Source organism: Gorilla gorilla, chromosome 5 (genome assembly GCF_029281585.2).
Source record: "Gorilla gorilla gorilla isolate KB3781 chromosome 5, NHGRI_mGorGor1-v2.1_pri, whole genome shotgun sequence".
In the NCBI taxonomy this organism is placed as follows: domain Eukaryota; kingdom Metazoa; phylum Chordata; class Mammalia; order Primates; family Hominidae; genus Gorilla; species Gorilla gorilla.
In genome coordinates, this window is record NC_073229.2 from 162,970,601 (window position 1) to 162,991,418 (window position 20,818).

The 20,818-nt window shown below is 39.4% G+C and overlaps 1 protein-coding gene across 2 annotated transcripts; it reads left to right on the forward strand.

Annotated features, from left to right (window-relative positions):
• The first annotated feature begins 299 nt into the window (after positions 1–299).
• Positions 300–20,199, forward strand: CCDC28A (coiled-coil domain containing 28A). Of its 2 annotated transcripts, none has more exons than XM_004044751.5 (6): positions 300–726; positions 2,910–3,109; positions 6,664–6,827; positions 12,098–12,252; positions 15,235–15,257; positions 19,633–20,199. In XM_004044751.5, exons 1-6 carry the CDS (start codon positions 499–501, stop codon positions 19,685–19,687), a joined length of 825 nt encoding a protein of 274 aa, XP_004044799.4. In that variant the 5' UTR covers positions 300–498; the 3' UTR covers positions 19,688–20,199. The 2 variants fall into 2 exon arrangements, with proteins under 2 accessions (XP_004044799.4, XP_055247192.1); XM_055391217.2 differs by having other exon boundaries at positions 489–726; positions 15,235–15,309; positions 18,474–20,199.
• The last annotated feature ends 619 nt before the right edge of the window (positions 20,200–20,818 follow it).

Here is a 20,818-nt window from a genome sequence, read left to right on the forward strand (position 1 = left end):
CTTTCTGAGCCTCAAATTCCCCATTTGTAAAACAGAGAGTATAACACCTACCCATAAAATTGTAGAGAGGTTTAGATACACCGTTATGTGTAGGGCCCGAACAGAGTAGCTATTAATAGTGGTAACAGACTCTCAATTAGGGGCTCGACATCATGGTCGCTGAACAGAGTCACACTCTTCACGCCACCTTGGAGCCAAAGTTAGTTTAGCCGCGAGAAGTCCGGGCAACCAATCGGAAACAACCAAAGAACAGTTGCATGGCTACACTCTGGTTCCGCCTTCGGGCATGCTCGAACAGCATTCTGGGAATTGTAGTTCGGGGGGGATCTAACACTCACCGAGGGGCGGAGTAGCTTCCGGAAAGGGTACTGCATTTCCCGTTTCTACCCCCACTGCACCCGCTTATTGCGTCTTGCTCCTGGGTCACAGAGCCTAAAACGACACACCCAACACGCCCGCCGGAGTTACAGCTAAAGGCAGGACAGGGGAAGCAATAAAATGCCGAGGGCGGAGCCAAGAGCGACACTGGGGGAGCAGGAAAAGGCGGGGCTTCCGCTTGGGGCATGGAGGCTGTGCCTCTTACGTCACTTCCGTAAACAAACGGAGCTGCGGAGGAGCGGGTCCCGGGATGTGACCGGTGCTCTACTTGTGGCTGCGGCGGTGGCTTCTGAGGCTGTCGGGTCTTTGCGGGTTGCGGAAGGGGGCCCCAATACCCTTCTTCTTCAGGTATGTAGTGGAAGCAAAGGAACCTCCGCAACCTGCCCCTTTAGGCCCTTCCCACCACTCGGGTCACTGCTGGGTACTGGGCGGTGAAGGGTCATCGCTTCGGTAGATTGGGGAAGGGGAATGAGGTGATGTCAAGAGGGATGCCCAGTGGTACTGCTTGGAGGCAAGACCTGGCACTTAAAACCACTGTGTGAATAAGTCACTATGAGCAGTTTACTTATTATGCCTTCTCTAAAACATTCTTTGCTGTTTGATATACAGGAAGGGTTTCAGTGCTCTTGTGACAGATGTAATTTTCCAAAAACGAGGAAATCGTGAGTGCTGGCTCCGCAGAATATTGTGGTTTAGACCACCACTGGTTTATTTGCATTGCTTTACTTCCTAGATTTTTTTTTCTTGTACCACCAAGTGTGTATTAGCATCGTTAAATTTCAGGCCAGCGTGTTTATGCGTATCATACAGTTTTACAGATCCTTGCCTCTTCAGAGAACTAATCGTCTCTATTCAGTCATCTTTCAAACTTTCATTTAATTTGTGTTGCATGTTGAAACAACACCAGAATTATTGTTCTGTTACCAAAAATGCTTCTTAAAAGAAAAATTGTTAGCCAAGGTTTAAGTGGATTGACACCCAGTGGTATCTGGGATTAGAGACTGGGCATTGGAGCCTTTCCCAGAAAGCCTCTTCTTTGGCAGTATTGTAGCTCCAGTTGTAATTGTCTAGCGTCAGCCACTTTAAGCTCAGTGGTTTAAATTCCAGTGCCAGTGGCACTAAGTCCAGGCAAAAGGAAAAAGAAAAATTTATTGAATTTATCAAATAATTATTTTAAGCGACAGCAATGGGTTTGAATCTTTTTGGATGGTCATGGCATGCCTAAATTAAACACAACATGCCAAAAACGGCCTAATGTTTCTAGAAGGCAATTTACAACCTGATGAGGTAGATAGCCATATAAATTCATCTTATGATACATGAAATAATGAAGTTAAGAAAAATTTAACACTATGCACAAATAAAGTATGGAAGGGTTTTGTTTTGTTTTGTTTTGTTTTTGAGACGGAGTCTCGCTCTGTCGCAGTGGCACCATCTCGGCTCAGGGCAAGCTCCGCCTCCCGGGTTCACGCCATTGTCCTGCCTCGGCCTCCTGAGTAGCTGGGACTACAGGCGCCCGCCACCACTCCCGGCTAATTTTTTGTATTTTTAGTAGAGACGGGGTTTCACCATGTTAGCCAGGATGGTCTCGATCTCCTGACCTCGTGATCCGCCCGCCTTGGCCTTCCAAAGTGCTGGGATTACAGGCGTGAGCCCGGCCGGAAGGGTATTTTTACATAGATGGATGTTAGAAAATAGAGCGGATTAATAGATAAAGTAAGGGGATTGTGTAGGGATAACTAGGAGGCCTTACACGTATTCCCCATGGAAGGGCCATCTGTAGCTTCACATTGTTAACTTTTTTGATATGGGCAAAACTAAATATATATCATAAAATTCACGTTTGTTTGGAAACGGTTAGAGAAAGTATATTCAAAATAGGCAATGAACAAGTTTGATTTTCTAGAACTTCACTTATCACCAAGCTAGAATCATTAGCCCTAGCTAGAAACTGAGTTTCTGTTTAGTAGTTGAAGTAAGGCTTCTAGTTGATTTTTAAAATGCTAGTAAAATCCCTATGACAATTATACATCTGTTGTTTGAATCTACTTGGTTCTTCTTAAGCATACATTTTGGAAGAAAGACCTAAAGGCCACCTGAAGCTTGAATCAGGCTGGGAATATTATGTGGATCATTTGTTTATTGTTTATATATTGTTCCCCTTGTAAAATGTAGGCTTCTTGAGGGCAAACACCTTGTTCAGTGCCGTCTCTCCAGTACCCACAATAGTGTCTGGCTTGTGGAAGAGAATCAGTAAATATTTGTAGGATGAATAAAGAAAGAAAATGGTAAAACAAAACAAAACAAAACAAAACAAAACAAAACAAAAAAAAACTGTCTACCAGACAATTTTGCTAGGGGCTTATGGGTACATAGTAGAGTACATTAAACTTAAGAGACTCATTTTCTAACTTTCTCTTATGCCCTCTGGAATTCTTGATCCTCTTTTGACCTGTGAAATCGGTCTTTGAATTTCTTTCATGTTTGCATATTATAGCATACATATATAATTGCTGTATTTCCTTATTTAGGTCTTAAGAAGCTGGCCGTGGTGCAATAAGGAACTTAAAACAATGGAAGAGCGGAAAGTGAAGAGGAGGAGTCCTAAGTCTTTTAGTGCCCACTGTACTCAGGTTGTCAATGCCAAAAAAAATGCCATTCCAGTGAGTAAAAGCACAGGGTTTTCAAATCCTGCATCACAGTCAACTTCACAGCGACCAAAGTTAAAAAGGTGAATTCTTTTATTTTACATGTTCACAGTAAAATGCCATTAAAGTAAATCCTGACTCAACTTCTTCTTAAACACTTTTTTAGTCTTGGCTTGACTTTTAAAACAGTTGAGGCACCCATTATGCGTGATTTAGAAGAAAAATTTATGAAAGTTACAGTGTATAGATACTAGAAAATGCAAAATGAATTACTGGTTTGAAGGCCCTTACTTTGTCTCATATTAAAATATACAAAACAAGAAAACTTTTTGACCGTGTTGATGAGCTAGTCAGAAATGGGAAAAGTGAAAAAGTGAAAGAAAGTCAGCAGAGTTTTTTGTTCTCTTTCTTTCTTTCTCTCTTTTTTCTCTAAGCTGAGTGTTTGTGCCTTGGTAGTTTTCTTAATTTATTTTATTTTACACACACATATATATATATATTTTTTTAAATATGGGGTCTCGCTGTGTTGCCCAGGCCGGCCTTGAACCTCTGGGCTCAAGGGATCCTCCTGTCTCAGTCTTCTGAGGGGCTGTGACTGTGTGGTGTGCCACCACACCCAGCTTGCAGTTTTTATTTCTAAAAAATAATGATGTCATTGTTTTTGTATAAATAATCTGTGTTTTTTATAAAAATTCAAACACAGGAAAAATTCAAAGAAGAAATTCAAAATGGGAAAATTCTACCACCTAGAAATAATCATTATTAATATTTGGTGAACATCATTTGCATTCAGGATATTTAAAGGAAACAAGTGACAAGTTTAACTATGTTATATGTTACTGTTACATATATGTGAGTATTTTATAGTATTAGATATTTGGAAGGGAAGATTATAGCTTTAGAGGAAAAAAAGTGTTGTATAATGTCAATCTTCTTTCTAATTATTAAATGAATTTACTCTCACATCCAATCTCACCCTGGCAAGTTAGCTAAGGAAATGCCTGTTGCATTCTGTAGCCGCTGGGTTTACACCTAATAAAAGATGAGATTACTGCCTTGATGATGATCTCTCTTTGTCGAAACAGAAGGGACATAGCCAAAGACAAGAGAAGATTTGGAAGAAGTATTCCAACGAGTACCAAATGATAAACAGCAGTTTTGAGGATTTCCTTCGAATAAATTATCAGAATGGGGTTTTTGTCATGGAGGAGTTTAGTTAGGGTCAGATTTTGAATAAGTTTACAGTTGGTGGAAAAAGAAAACCAAGAGATTTTAAAAGTAATCACTCCTTTCTCTATATTCTTAAAAGCAGTTTATTTGTATCATTGTCATTTTTATTGGTGGTTTTATTTCCATACCCTCTTGTAGATGTAGGCTTCTGAGGGCCAGGACTCTCTGGATCATCATTGTGTGCCTGACAGAACTTACAGTGGGGCTTTGCACATAGTATTATTTCACTGTGTGCTTGCTTTATTGTTGAATTATGTTAACATAAAGTGAGAGTGTGACATAACATTGAAGCAGGAATAAACAGGTTTTTGTTTTATCTTTTGTGTTTGTTTTCTGAGAGGGTTATTAAATGATGAACTGATGTGAAAGTTTACTTAGAGAAAACTTCCAAATTTGAGAGGAAAAAAATACATTTGTCATGCTGAAACCTTATACTCTGTAATAGTTTATCTCAGATTTTAAATGTGAATATAGATCTCTCGGGGATTGTTTTAGAATACAAATTCCGCAGTAGTGTGGGATGGGGGGCTTCAGATGAGCATTTCTAAGAAGCTCACAAGTGAGATTGATTCTATGGGTCATGGGCAGTACTTTGAGTAACAAGGTATTCCATAATGTATATAATACATAAAATGCAGCCCTTGCTTTGGGAAGAACTGTTATTGACCTACTGTCAACAATGTATGTATTCTAAACCTCTTTCATATTATAGTCTCTTTCTTGTATCCCCCCTCACCTACCTTCCCTGGGCATATATGTACCCTATTTATCATATTGTGGTGAGGACAGCTGTGTTGAAGATGTCTTCATTCAACATTATGTTAAAATTGAGTACTGAATATACTTCCGTGTCGGGATTTGTAGTGTGCATTGGGTTATAAAGATAAATTACTCTTTCTCCCATTTTGCCAATTTAGCCCCTACTTGTTCTTTAAGTCTTTGCTCACTTATCACTTTTAGGAAGCCTTCTCTGGTTGGCCCCACGCTGAACAAACTGCTTCTCTCTCTTCCTATATTGCAGTGTGCATAACATCATCACTCAACTATTTGAGAGCCTGGTATATGCCAGACATGTGTAATAAGGACTAGTTTAGGCTAGGGGTTCCAAAAAGGCCTTCCTGAGGAAATAGCATTTAAACTGAGACTTGAAGATGTGTGGGAGGTAGCATGCCAAAGATGGCAGTAAGTGGAAGGATGCTAATGTAGGCAGAGGATTAGCACGTAAGAAGATAAGATAATGGATTTCTAGGAAACGAAAGAGATTCAGTGGCTAGAGCATAGATGAGGATAGGGTTTCTTAGGGATATTAGATTATATTCAGCAGGCAATGCAAAGCTACTGAAGCTATTTTTTTTTTTGACACGGAGTCTCGCTCTGTCACCGAGGCTGGAGTGCAGTGGTACAATCTCAACTCACTGCAACCTCCACCTCCTGGGTTCAAAGGATTCTCCTGCCTCAGCCTCCCAGTAGCTGGGACTACAGGTGTGCACCACCACACCAGGCTAATTTTTGTATTTTTAGTAGAGACAGGGTTTTGCCATGTTGGCCAGGTTGGTCTTGAACTCTTGACCTCAGGTGATCCTCCTGCCTGGGCCTCCCAAAGTGTTGGAATTATAGGCACGAGCCACCGTGCCCGGCCTACTGAAGCATTTTTAATTAAGCAAATTATATGATCTGATTTTACTTTTTGGAAATGGACTTGGCTGCCCGGTGGGGAGAGAAGGGAGATCAGGGATCACACACAGAGATAGGGAGACTGGTTGGGAAGCTATTTGGTTAAGAGATGGGATGGTGGCATGGGAGAAAGAGAACTGGAGAGATCAGATATTTTGTGGGTATAATTCATAGGACTTCATGACTGCATGTAGGAGCCTTAGGAAGTTAGAGGAGTCAAGGATGATAACAAGTTTTTAGTATTCCATTACATGGTGATTATGAATTTAAATATCTTCCCTTCTCTTTAGACTGGGCATTTGTGGATAATGTTGGCTACAGAGTAGGGACTCCATAACCATTTGTAGAACTACTGAGAGTTCAAGGAACAAATAAAGTTTAGAAGGGAAAGGTGTAATATGTTTTACTGAGAAATGAAATGTAAAGCATAGGATAATACAGACTTACAAGTTTTCTTTTCTGCAGTCCAAAGAATTAGCATATTATATAAATGTATTAATCAAACTTTTTATATGCCTTCGTAGTTATATTTTATACATTTGTTTGAGGTTTTTCACAACCTTTTTTTTCTTTTGGTTTCTGGCTTGGAGTTTCTGGTTTTATTTAATATTGACTCTATTTGATTTCTTGCTTTTAAGGGAAATTCCATTTACTTCACTAAAAAATTAAGCAAAAGCTTAATCTAGAATAGCCTAAAAAGATAGAATTAAAGTTAATTGCATCGTCTTTACAGAGTGATGAAAGAAAAGACCAAACCTCAGGGCGGAGAGGGCAAAGGCGCTCAGTCAACTCCGATCCAGCACTCCTTCCTCACTGATGTCTCAGATGTTCAGGAGATGGAGAGAGGGCTGCTCAGTCTTTTGAATGATTTCCACTCTGGAAAACTTCAAGCATTTGGTAAGCAATAGATGTTTCTGTACTATTTTTTTCTCTAAGATGTTTGCATCCTGTTTTCTGTGTGTATTTTACTCTTCTTTTCAAAGTGCCAGTTTCTTTTAAGAAAAAAAGAGCCCACAGGCATAAAGGCAATCATCCTAGATTTTGTCTTAGAATATAATTTGCCTTCTAAAACTTCTGGGAAAAAGTTTTTTTTTAAGAGGGAGGGTTAGTTGAAATGTTGAAGTAGGATTGCCGTTATGGAATAAGTATCTTGCAAGTTTAACAAATAAGAGGGACAGTCTTGGTCAGTTAAAATATTTTAGACTTAGTGTCTTCATTTTGAAAGTATCAAGATCATTTTCCCTTACCCTCTTAAGCTTAAACTTGTTTCTTGCCTGGGATTCCTGATTTAAAGTTAGGAATTAAAAGAATCCAGTTTTCTTGTTTTTTCATGAGGATATAAAGAATAGTTAACTGACTGTCCCATTAAAAATTCTGAATAGGTATTTTTTCGTAGTCACAGAGTTCAGAAAAGATAGTCAGATTTTTCATGTGCAGTCTGGAACTTATTTGTAAGCTTTTTCTAATGATAAGATTATTTCCCAATTTTTTTTTTTTTTTGAGACAGAGTCTGGCTCTGTCGCCCAGGCTAGAGTTCCATGGCACGATCTCGGCTCACTGCAACCTCCACCTCTCGGGTTCAAGTGATTCTCCTGCCTTAACCTCCCCAGTAGCTGAGACTACAGCCATGTGCCACGGCCAGCTAATTTTTTGTATTTTTACTAGAGACGGAGTTTCACCGTGTTAGCCAGGATGGGTCTCCATCTCCTGACCTTGTGATCTGCCCGCCTCGGCCTCCCAAGGTGCTGGGATTGCAGGCGTGAGCCACCGCGCCTGGCCTATTTCTCAGTATTTTAAAAAGCAATTTCAATAATATGCATAATCTTTTAAAAAAATTTTAACTTCCCCAGTTTTTTAGAAGATGCATAATCTTATACAAATGCATAAATGTCCACATACATATTGATTTTTTAAAGTATTCTTTCCCTCCCCCATGTTTTTTGTTACTTGACTTTCCCATTCCCTCTTACCCTTCTGCTACTTCCACTTCCCCTCATCCCACCCATTTGTTAACAATCCAGGTATATATCTTTTCATATTTTTATTTTCATTATTTAATACAAATGGTATATAAGATATTCTGTATCTTGCTTTCCTGCACTAAAGAATATCTGATGGAAATCTCTCTAATGCACCTAGGATGGCTCTAGTTCATTCTTTTTTAATGGCAACATAATATTCCAAGTTGTGAATATACTCTAGTTTATTCAACCATGTCCCTATTGAGAGGCATTACTTTGTTTCTCATTTTGAGCCACCAAACACAATGGCGTAGTCAACATCTTTTTACATAGATCTTTAGGCTGGTGCCTCTATTCTTTTGGGATTGATTCTCATGAGTGGGATTGCTGGGTCAAAGCTTATATGTAATTTTAACTTTAATAGAAGTATGCAGATTGCTTTGCAAAAAGAACAATACTGCATTTCTAGGTTCCATAAACAATTTATGAAAAAATGCTTTTCCTTGAATTCCCGCCAAGCAGTAGGTATTATTCGTCTTTTAATTTTTGCCAGTCTCTTGGTGTAAAGTGAGATGTCTTTTATTACAATTGAGTTTGAAGATCCGTGTGTGTTTGGTAGATTGTTTGATAGGTCCTTTTCAGGACCTTTTGTCAGTTTTCTACTTGGTTATTTATCCTTTTGTTGTTGTCACTTGTAAAGAGCCCTTTGTGTTTTAGATACTAACCCTCTGACCTCTATTATGTATTTATTTTTGTTTACCAAATTTGTTGTGTCTCTGCACTTTGTTTATGGTATATTTAACCTTGTAAAAGTTTTTACTTTTTGCATTCTCAAACATGTCTGTATCTTTTCTTTCAATAGTTGCTGGGTTTCCAGTCTTGGTTATGCTAATATTTGAAAAGACGATATTAAAAGCAGATTATTTCACAAAAATACTTTATTGTACCCCTACCTCCTTGCTTTAGCCCATCCCAGTAAGGTGGTATCTTCAGAGTATTTTCACTTCCCCTCTCTTCCCTTCTTCCCTCCTACCCTTGAGATGTAATCTTTGGACCACTTCCACGTCTTTGCTTTTTCCCAGCACCTTTCCTCCCCTACTCTATGTTGCCTTTGTGTTTTTGGATTGAAGTCCTTTCTTGTCTTTGTCTGTTATCCTACTGATTACTCTTCATAATAAGTGTTGCAGATGAGAATTCCATTGCCAGTCAGAGTCTTTCTTAGCAGGTAATTTATATTTTTCTGTCTCGATGATTAAAAGATGTTTTTCTTTTATCTTTAAAGGTTAGGCATTTTCCAGGATATGCTTAGGACTGTGTCTTTTCTCATCAATCTGCCTGGGAATCAGTGAGCCCTTCATATCTGCTGACTCATCTTTCATCTCACGTAACATATTTTCTATTGTTTATTATTTTTCTTCCATCTCTTCCTTTTTAGCCTCTGAAGCTTCTGTTGTTCTCATGGTAGGTCACCTAGATCCGTCCTCTGACTCTCGTCTTTTCCCATATGATTTCTACCTCTTTATATTTTTACTGTACATTTACATACATACACACAAACGTACATACATACACACAAACACATATCTTGAGATATTTCTGTTTCTTCCACTTGACCTTCCAGGTTACTAATGTTGAAAAACATGACTAAAATAGAGGAAATATGACATATTTTACTGTGAAGAAAGGACGATTTTGAGAGAGCCATAACTAGCTTCAACATTAGTAGTCCTTAACATAATGTCGTATAGTCCATTTATGAAGATGTTATAAAGCTGGCTAGAGGAAACTAGCATAATTTACATTAATTCATATTTATTCAGGATATGTACTTCAACTTTAGCTGAGGTATATTTTACCTGTATAGTACCTTTAGGAAAAACAGAAAGGTTTTTTTTTTTTTTGAAAAAATTCTACTATCAAGGGATTGCAGAGTCTGTACTTAAACTGAATGAAAAGATAATACGTTATGTATATAAATTACTTGCTCTGGGCAGATAATGTCACTTCAGAGGACTCTTGGTCAATATGTAATGTAAGACCTATTCTTTAGCAATTAAGTTGTCTTGACAACTGTGTGTACAATTAAAAATATTACATAGTGTTGCTCATGCTTCATGCCATTTTTCATGCTTCATAAATTTTTTTTTATATTTCTTAAAGAAAGAATATATAATTGGTTGAAAAAATGATTTACATTTGAAGTCGTTATTGAACTTTTTTTTTTTTTTTTTTTGAGATAGAGTCTCTGTCACCCAGGCTGGAGTGCAGTGGTATGATCACAGCTCACTGCAGCCTCGGCCTCCTTGAGCTCAAGCCATCCTCCCACCTCAGCCTCCCAAGTAGCTGGTGCTGCAGGCACACACCACCACACCCAGCTAATTTTTTTTTTTTTTTTTTTTTGAGACGGAGTCTCGCTCTTTCGCCCAGGCTGGAGTGCAGTGGCGCGATCTCTGCTCACTGCAAGCTCCGCCTCCCGGATTCTCGCCATTCTCCTGCCTCAGCCCCCCGAGTAGCTGGGACTACAGGCGCCCGCCACCACACCTGGCTAATTTTTTGTATTTTTTAGTGGAGACGGGGTTTCACCATGTTAGCCAGGATGGTCTCGATCTCCTGACCTCGTGATCCACCCGCCTCGGCCTCCCAAAGTGCTGGGATTACAGGCGTGAGCCACCGCGCCTGGCCTTGTATTTTTTATAGAGATGAGGTTTCACCATGTTTCACAGATTGGTCTTGAACTCCTGGACTCAAGCAGTTCTCACACCTTGGCCTCTCAAAGTGTGTTAAGATTACAGGCGTGAGCCACCATGCCCAGCCAGAACTCTTTTTTGTTTTTTTTTTTTTTTTTTTTTTTTTTTGAGACAGGGTCTCGCTCTGTTACTCAGGGTGGAGTGCAGTGGTGTGATCATGGTTCACTGCAGCCTCAACCTCCCCAGGCTTATATGATCCTCCCACCTCAACCTCCCAAGTAGCTGGGATTACAGGCACATGCCACCACACCTGGCTAATTGGCTGATTTTTAGTAGAGACAAGGTTTCACCATGTTGCCCAGGCTGATGTAGAACTCCTGGGTTCAAGGGATCCATCAGCCTTGGCCTCCCCAAGTGCTAGGATTACAGGCATGAGCCACTTGGGCCTAGAACTCTGAATTTCACTCAAATTATTACAAAATGTTGGGTCACTCAGTTAAAATGGTAGTTGTCAAACTGGACATGATGAGATGGTGCTGTTTTGCTTCTACATATTATATTACTGTTGAAGAAAATATATTTTCTGAAGGGATGATTTTCTTTTTTCTTTTTCTTTTTTTTTTTTTTTTTGAGACAAGGTCTCGCTCTGTCACCTAGGCTTGAGTACAGTGGCTTGAACACAGCTCACTGCAACCTTCACCTGCTGGGCTCAAGCAATCCTCCTGCCTCAGTATCCTGAGTAGCTGGGACCAGAGGCATGCACCACCATGCCTAGTTAATGCGTGATTTTTAAAAAATTTTTTTGTAGGGGTAGGGTCTTGCCATGTTGCCAGGCTGGTCTTGAACTCCTGGGCTCAAGCAGTCCTACTGCCTCAACCTCCCAAAGTGTGGGGATTATAGGCATGAGCCACCATGCCCAGCCTGATTTTGCTTTTTAAAAAGAAACGTTTCCTGTATGCTCTTTTTTTTTTTTTTTTTTTTTTTTTTTTTTTTTTTTTTTTTTTTGAGACAGAGTCTCGCTCTATTGCCAGGGTGGAGTGCAGTGGCACGATCTTGGCTCACTGCAACCTCTGTCTCCCGGGTTCAAGCGATTCTCCTGTCTTAGCCTCCCGAATAGCTGGGACTACAGGCGCACACCACCATGCCCAGCTAATTTTTGTATTTTTAGTAGAGACTAGGTTTCACCATGTTGGCCAGGATGGTGTTGATCTCCTGACCTCATGATCCACCAGCTTCAACCTCCCAAAGTACTGGGATTACAGGCGTGAGCCACCACGCCTGGCCTGAAATATTTCCCATATGATTTTCTTTAGTACCCAAGGTCATTTCTTAAGTGGGTCATTGTTTTCCTGGTCAGAAATTTGATTTGTTATTAAACACAGAAAATATTAATGATTATCTAATTTACAGAAGAAAGAAAACCTGTTTCTTTTAGAGCACCTAGAGTTTAAGTGTTTTTACTCAATGCTGTTAGTTTGAACTGTCCTAATCATTATTAATGTTCTGGAATGTTCCCAAGGAGATGAATGTTCCATTGAACAGATGGAACATGTTCGGGGAATGCAGGAGAAATTAGCTCGCTTGAATTTGGAGCTCTATGGGGAGTTAGAGGAACTTCCTGAGGATAAGAGAAAAACAGCCAGTGACTCCAATCTGGATAGGCTTCTGTCAGATGTAAGTGTAATTCTTTTTCTTTGTTCTTTAAAAAAAAATTTTTGTTGCAAAAAAATGTACCTTTTGAACTATTTTAATGTATACAATCACGTGGTTGTTAGCGTATTCACAGTGTTGTGCAGATCGCTGTTGAATGGCGGAACATGTTCACCGCCCCAGAAAGAAACCCTGGACCTCTCAATTCTCTCCTCATCCCCTAGCAACCCCTAATCTACTTTCTGCCTTTATGGATTTGCCTATTGTGGACATTTCATATCACTGGAATTATACAGTATGTGGACTAAATGGATTATTTTACTTAATGTTCAAGTTTCATCCATGTTGTAAAAACTTTACTCTTTTTTTTCAAGAAATTTATTCCAACGAAGTTATCATATTTACATCTAAGCATGTATTCTAAGAATACAGATGCTGGCAAATCTGAAAGCAAAATATTTGCTTCTGTACAGATATAATAAAATCTTAAGATATAGAAGATAGTGGTCAAAAAGACCTTTCCTGATGTGATTAATACATTTTGTGTTATTTACTCAGGTGGCGGTTACTTGTTTTTAAAGGCAGAACGACATTTGCTATTTCTGCTAATTGAGTACATTGCCATATGTGTTACTTTGCCAGGGCTGCTAAAACAAAGTACCACAGACTGGGTGGCTTTAACAACAGAAATTTATTTTCTCACAATTCCGGAGGCTAAAGTTGGAGCTCAGGGTGGCAGGGTTGCTTTTTTCTGAGGCCTCTCAGTTTGTAGTAGCCGTCGTGTTCACATGGCTTCTTCCTCTATGCCAAGTGTCCAACTTTGCTTTTCCTGCCAGTCACATTGGATGAGGGCCCACCCTAATGACCTCATTGTGACTTAATTACCTCTTTAAAACCCCTGTCTTCAAATCTACTCACATTCTGAGATACTGGGGGTGAGGACTAAGACATGAATTTTGGAGGGTACACTGTTTAGCACATAACACAAAGTATGATTGTTACACTGAGAAATGTTCATTAAATTTGCCTCTTTAAATCCTTTTTGGAACAAAAATAAACAAAAATTGAATTCAACACACGTTAGTTTTAGATTCCCTATTAACTATTGACAAAAAGGGTTAATTTCTACTGTTTTTCTCTCTTTGGAATAAGTAAATGTGAGGGAACTTGTATGCCAATACTTTCACTATTTCGAGTCTATAATCTTTTTATTTCATGTCTGTCTTACTCAGTCTTGCAAGTATTTCCATTTACAGTTCATGGTTTGTTTGTTTTTTTGAGACAGGGTCTCACTTTGTCACCCAGGCTGGAGTGCAGTGGCGCCATCTGGGCTCACTGCAGCCTCAACTTCTTGAACTCGAGCGATCCTTCTGCCTCAGCACCCCCAAGTAGCTGGGACTATGGGCACATGCCACCATGCCCAGCTAATTTTTGTATTTTTAGTAGAGATGGGGTTTCACCATGTTGTACAGGCTGGTCTTGAACTCCTGGACTCAAGTGATCCGCCCACCCTGGCCTCCCCAAGTGCTGGGATTACAAGTGTGAGCCACGGTGTCTGGCTTTACCAGTTCATGTTTTACATTTTTTTCCTCTTAACAGATAATAAGTATAACTTGCTATACATTTAGGAGAATAACAGTGGTATAGTGAAAAGAACACTGAATTTGAAACCAGAAAGGCTTCATTTAGTTCAGCATTTGCATTTGGGTTATAACTGAACAACATTGAGCCATTTAGTTAACATTTTTGTAATTCAAATGTTTCCTTCTGTAAGATAAAAATGCTGTAGTCTAAATGTTTATGTCCTCCCCAGAAAGCATATATTGAAATCTTAACTTAGAAGGTGATGGTAGGAGGAGATGGGGCCTTTGGGAGGTGATTCAGGCAAGAATGTGATTAATGTCCTTATAAAAGAGGCCCAAGAGAAACCTCCTACCCCTTCTACCATGTGAGGACATGGGGAGAAAGCCCTCCTGTTCCATGAACAGGAAGTGGTTCATGCCCTCTCCAGACACCAGATCTGCTGACTCCTTAATTTTGAACTTTCCTACCTGTAGAACTATGACAGGTAAATTTCTGTTGTTTATAAGCCACCAGTTTATGGTGTTTGTTATAGCAGCCCAAACAGACTAAGACAACGGGTGATGAATTCTACCTCATATAGAAAATTGAGTGACGTGAAATCTTTTTGTAATCTATGATGGTTTTAAAGATTTCGATCATTAAAATGGCAGTTTTTTTTCTTTTAAAAACTTATTAGAGATGATTGTTATTATGCCTGGTTTTAGGAATACTTATAAAACTCCAGTTTTTATAATCTGGTTTCATTCTGTCCTCATATTCTTTTGATTTTTTTGTAGAGACAGGGTCTTGTTATTGCTTAGGCTGGTCTTAAACTCCTGGGCTCAAGCAGTTCTCTCCCCTCAGCCTTCCAAAGTGCTGGGATTACAGGCAAGAGCATGCCTGGCCTCTCTCCTCATATTCTTGTTTCACACATGTTAATGCTACTTAATATTTTTGCAAAAAGGAATTTTTTAGCCTGAAATTTTTTTGAAAGTTTTTTTCTTTAGTACTTTGGTTTTTCATTTATAGAAAGCTTTTTTTTTTTTTTTTTTTTTTTGACACAGCATCTCATTCTGTCACCCAGGCTGGAGTGCAGTGGCACTAACAGAGCTCACTGCAGCCTTAAACTCCTGGGCCCAAACAATCCTCCCACCTCAGCCTCCTAAGTAGCTGGACCTCAGGTGTGCGTCACCATGCCTGTCTAATTTTTTTATTTTTTGTAGAGAGAAGGTCTTACCATGTTGTCCAGGCTAGTCTGGAGCTCCTGGGCTCAAGCAGTTCTCCTGCCTTGGCGTCCCAAAGTGCCAGGATTATAAGCACGGGTCACTGTGGCCAGCACAAGAAAGCTTAAATGAAAAATAATTTATTTAAAAAGAAATAGTTAACAACTATTTATATTGATCTTATAAAAATTAAAAATAAATTTGTTTCTTTGTTTTACAGTTAGAAGAATTGAATTCTTCCATGTATCCTTTGTCTGCTATCAACAGTGAAAAGTTTACAACTTAACAATTTCTGGTGAATAATCTCGATCAAGTTTTAGAAAGATGTGTTATTTAGATATGGTGGAAAAAAGACAACGTAGTATTATTCACTAGGGCCGTCACTCTTCCTCTTTGGTTTTCTTTTCTTTTCTTTCTCTTTTTTCTTTTCTTTTTTTTTTTTTTTTTTTGGAGACAGGGTCTTGCTCAGTGGCCCAGGCTGGAGTGCAGTGCCACAATCATGGCTCACCACAGTCTCAACCTCCCAGGCTCAAGCAATCTTCCCCCTTCAGCCTCCCAAAGTGCTGGGATTACAGGCGTGAGACACCATTCCCTGCCCTCTTTGGGCTCCAAATGGAATTTTCTTGTTGTTTTCTATGCTGAAATTTTGTTTCTGGTTTGTTCTGCTTTGCTTTGTACTGTTCTTGAATTTTTAAGACAAATTATTTTTTATCATGATAACTGAGGATTAGGTTAGTTGCTATGTAAATTATTTTGAAGCTTAGATTCTGAGGCTAACTGGCAGTGAGATATTCAGAGATAATATACTATACTTAATATCATCACATAGGATATTTTAGGTGCATAAAATTGAAAACTAGACATTATTAAAATGCAGGCTTCGAGGGATGCTTACATAGCTTGTGAAATGACATTTCACAATTAAATGTACTTAGTGTATTATAGGATTAGCTTAAAGGAGATCACCAAGACACATGTAGAATATTCAGGTTTTGACATTTCAATTTAGAGCAATTATTTTAAGAACTTTTCAAAATGTATTTTTGAACATAACAGGCACAATGGTAAGGTACAAAAGAACAATGAGAAATGATCCTGCCTATAAAATAATTTAATTTGAGAAGTAAGACATCCCCTTTGAACCAGTTATTGACATAGAAAGGATGCTGGTTGTAGAGATTTGATTTTTGAAGTTTGGTTCTACATTTTGATCATGTAACCTTGGGCAAATTGTTTAACGCCTCAGAGTGTTCTCTGTAATACAGGGTAATTGCTACATGTGATGATGCATATGTGAAAATTTCCAAACTATATATATAAAAATTACTATTATTGCTATAAGATTATATTCATACTGTTATTAACTGCTGAATTGTGCAGTAACAACAATTAAGAAATTGGGGCCTGGCATGGTGGCTCATGCCTGTAATCCCAGCACTGTGGGAGGCTGAGGCGGGTGGATCACTTGAGGTCAGGAGTTCAAGACCAGCCTGGCCAACATCGTGAACCCCTCTCTTTACTAAAAATACAAAAATCAGCCAGGTGTGGTGGAGGACGCCTGTAATCCCAGCTACTCGGGAGGCTGAGGCAGGAGAATTGCTTGAACCTGGGAGGTGGAGGTTGCAGTAAGTAGGGATCCTGCCATTTCCATCCTGGGCAAAAGAAATCGGGAAGTATATCCAAGTCCTGTAATGGCGATTAATAGCTAATCTTCATGAATACTTACTATTTTCCCAGTACTATATAAAGGGGTATGTGCATTATCTTATTTGGCCCTACTTGGAAGTGGGTGGTGTTATGCCCCCCATTTTGCAGATGAAGAAAATAAGGTGCTACATAAACTGTGGGGAGAGATTAATGTAAGATATTATTGTCAAGAAAGAGTTAAAGAAGGGGGTAAGATTTGAGTTAATCAAGGGGCTTTTCCTGCAAGAAGTTCTTTTTACTATATTCCTTCAATGCTTTATATTCTTTCTCTGCCATGACACTTAAGTATTTCCTATCCTTTTGTGTGGTTTTGTTTGTTTGTTTGTTTGTTTGTTTTGAGATGGGTCTCGCCCTGTCACCCAGGCTGAAGCAGTAGCATGATCTCCGTTCACTGCAACCTCCTTCTCTGGGGTTCAAGCAATTCTCCTGCCTCAGCCTCCTGAGTAGCTGGGATTATAGGTACCTGCCACCACGTCCAGCTAATTTTTGTATTTTTAGTAGAGACGGGGTTTCACCATGTTGGCCAGGCTGGTCTTGAACTCCCGACTCAGGTGGTCTGCCCGCCTTGGCCTCCCAAAGTGTTGGGATTACAGGCATTAGCCACCACGCCCGGCCCTTTTTTATGAGTTTTTGTTAAACATTTAGAGTTTTTGTTTTGTTTTGTTTTACCACTTTCTGTGACTTAACCTGTGGTGGAATTTACCCACCACAAACATAGCAGCATAATACCCTATATAATACAAGAGTGTAGGCTTTGGAATGCTTGGTAGGCAGCCGTGTAACCTTGAACAAAATCTGGCAACCATAGTTTCCTCACCTGTAATAGGTGTTCTCTCAGTACTTAAACTTTCCCCTCCTAATTTCCCTCTTTGTCGGCTGTCTCTGTTAATTCAGTCTCCAAGAATATTTTTAAATGCCTTCAAGGACCATGGCAGACATTGCTAATCAGACATGGCATTCTCTGCCATTGAGCCTGGATCTGGATATGAAGTCTGTTTGCCATCTCTTTATTACAGTTGTCAGGCATCATCAGTATCATCAATTCTGCTTTTATTCTTCCTTCACTCTCTACATGTTAATCCAGGACCTTGTCACCTGATTCCATACCTTTTCAATTTTCTGTTCCAGATCTAGAGTTGCACTGTTCAATATAGTAGCCACTAAGCCATTTCAAAGACTTAATATCCTTAAAAGAACATAAAATATCTCAATTTTTATGATTACATGTTGAAATAATTCTTAAAATATTATATATATATATATTTCTGAGACAGGGCCTTGCTCTGTCACCCAGGCTGGAGTGCAGTGACATGATCATGGCTCATTGCAGCCTCAACTTCCTGGGCTCAGTTGATCTCCCACCTCAGCCTCCTGAGTAGCTGGGACTACAGGTGTACGTTATGCCCAGCTATTTTTTTTTTGTTTTTAGATAACGGGGTCTTGCTATGTTGCCCAGATTGGTCTCAAACTCCTGGGCTCAAGCAGTCCTCCTGCCTCAGCCTCCCAAAGTGCTGGGATTCCAGGCGTGAGTCACCACGCCCAGCCTGCGTTGTATTTCTATTGGACAGTGTTGCTCTAAACTTTAGGTATTGCTACAAAATTAATATTCTTGAAACATCACTTTCTTCCTGCCATTTCTATTTTTTACCTTTTTTTTTAAACCATGTCAACTATTTTAAAGGTTCTTAATAATTTGGTCACAACCTGTATGTACATGCTGTTGTATTTTTCATTCTTTTTCATTGCCCTCAGGCCGGTTTTCTGGATGCCCAAGAAACACATCATGTTCATTCTCATCATAATGCGTTTGTTCAGGTTGTACCTCCTACCTAGAGTTACTCTCATCTCCTTGTTCTCCTTATCATGTTACATTCAAGCTGACCACTTCCATAAAGGATTTCATTTGTACCTTAACCTAGCATTCTGCCTTATGTTATTATCTGTTGATTTTTACATGTGTTAAATCGCAGCCTTCCAATTGGACAAGAATGTCTTTGATGGCAGTGCTTATGTCTGTACATTTTTGCAACCTCTGCCATACATGTACCGCAAGCATTTAGTTGCCTTCAGTGTATTCATATCATTGAATTAGGTCTTGAAAAATAAGTAACAGGTGGATAAATATAGGTCAGTGAGAAAAATTAAAGACAGTGATTATAAGAAGGGATGAGTAATTCATGCAAGATTCCCGTCCTATTTCCAGTCTTCTTGAGGAACAATTAAGAGAATTATAGAAAAGATTTTAGAGCTGTAATGATTTTATTTTTGGACTTTTAAACAGAATTGTTCTCCCAAAGATGATAAAGTGGTGTCTTCTCTAAAGATTTTTTTAATCTAGTGTCTTGTCATGTTTGTCTCTAATCAGTTCCTTACTATGAAAATGATTATTGACACATTAAAAATAACTCTGGGCCAGGTGTGGTGGCTCACACCTGTAATCCCAGCACTTTGGGAGGCCGAGGCAGGAAGGTTGCTTGAGGCCAGGAGTTCAAGACCAGCCTGGGCAACATAGCGAGACTCCTCCCCCATCTCTAACAAAGAATAGAAAAATTAGCCAGGTATGTTGGCACATGCCTTTGGGAGGCTGAGGTGGGAGGACTGCTTGAGCCCAGGAGTTCAAGGCTACAGTGAAGTATGATCGTACTACTGCATTCCAGCCAGGGAAACAAAGTGAGTCCTTATCTCTAAAATTTAAAAAAAAAAAAGTCTTCAAATTCTAGACAGAGTATAATTTACTACATTTAAAAGTTGTCTTACCACATCTGAGTGTCTCAGTAGCAACACAAGAGCTTTTCCTTTGAACATATCTCTTTTTTAAATACCGCTTTCTCTTTGCTCCTGAATGTAATTTTCAGAAATGTAAAAGAAGTACCCCTTATAGAATGAAAATCTTCTTAACTGATTAATTCAGACAAAAACTCCATTTGGCAGATGCACAAGATGTTCCAAATACTTCTGCTAGCTAAAATGAAATGTAGTTTGCTTTCTTGTGATTTGAAGAGAAGCAGCAGTCTTTACTTTTCCAGCCAAATCCAGTAGCAGAATCATCTTCCACAACAAGGAATTAAAGTAATTAAAGTGCAAGTGCAATGATCGTTTTCACTTACTGCTTTTAGTAAATGTGACTCGCTGTAATTCGCCATAACTGGAGGCCTAGGCCTTGTTGAAGGCTTCATCAGGAAATGTGATGCAGAGATTGTGCTGCTATGCTTCATATTGTTGCCTTATGGGATTATACTTGAAATGCATTGTGCTAATGGTCTTGACAGGGCTGAGGGATTTCTCTTTCCTGAGCTCACCAAACTTGTTCCAGTGTTGATCGCAAGCTGTTGATGCACAGGCGTCTTGTGGCAAGCCCAGCTTCAGTTTACGTTAGACAATCAGTACACACGCTGGTGTGTTTTCCAATGGCCAGTGATAAGAAATTAAATATTTGTGAGATTTGCTATTTTTTAATAAAGTAATTGTTTTAAATTAATCTCTGTTGTCTGTTTTGAAGAAACCCATATAGTCTTCAATCTGGGAAATACAAGGGTTCAATCCTTAAAAGTAAACTGTGTTTATAAAATTTGAGGTTCTTGAACTCCTTGCAAATTCTGTACCTTGTGTACATTTAAATACTGGTGTGATGAAAGAATGTGAGCTTTAAAGTTACTTACACCTTAATTTGAATCGCCGTTCTGCCCCCTTAACTTTGTGTTCATGCACGTTTACTCAGGTTGGATTTTTTTTCTTTTTTCTCTCTCTTTTTTTTTTTAAATCTAGAAAATGAGGTCAGTAACCAAGTTGGTAGTGGTTGTATGGGGAGTAAGTGAAAAAGCGCGTATAGGATGCTTAGCACAAGCCGGGCGCGGTAGCTCACGCCTATAATCCCAGCACTTTGGGAGGCTGAGGCAGGTGGATCACTTGAGGTCAGGGGTTCAATACCCAGACCGGCCAACGTGGTGAAACCCCATCTCCACTAAAAACACATACACACAAATTAGCCAGACGTGGTGACGGGCTCCTGTAATGCCAACTATCAGGAAGGCTGAGACACAAGAATTGCTTGAACCCAGGAGGCAGAGAGGTTGCAGTGAGCCGAAATTGTGCCACTG

Coding starts and splice junctions, on each gene's coding strand:
- CCDC28A (XM_004044751.5), top strand. CDS start 499: ATGCCGAGGGCGGAGCCAAGAGCGACACTGGGGGAGCAGGAAAAGGCG. Junction 727..2,909: donor CCAATACCCTTCTTCTTCAG/GTATGTAGTGGA, acceptor TTCCTTATTTAG/GTCTTAAGAAGCTGGCCGTG. Junction 3,110..6,663: donor CAGCGACCAAAGTTAAAAAG/GTGAATTCTTTT, acceptor TCGTCTTTACAG/AGTGATGAAAGAAAAGACCA.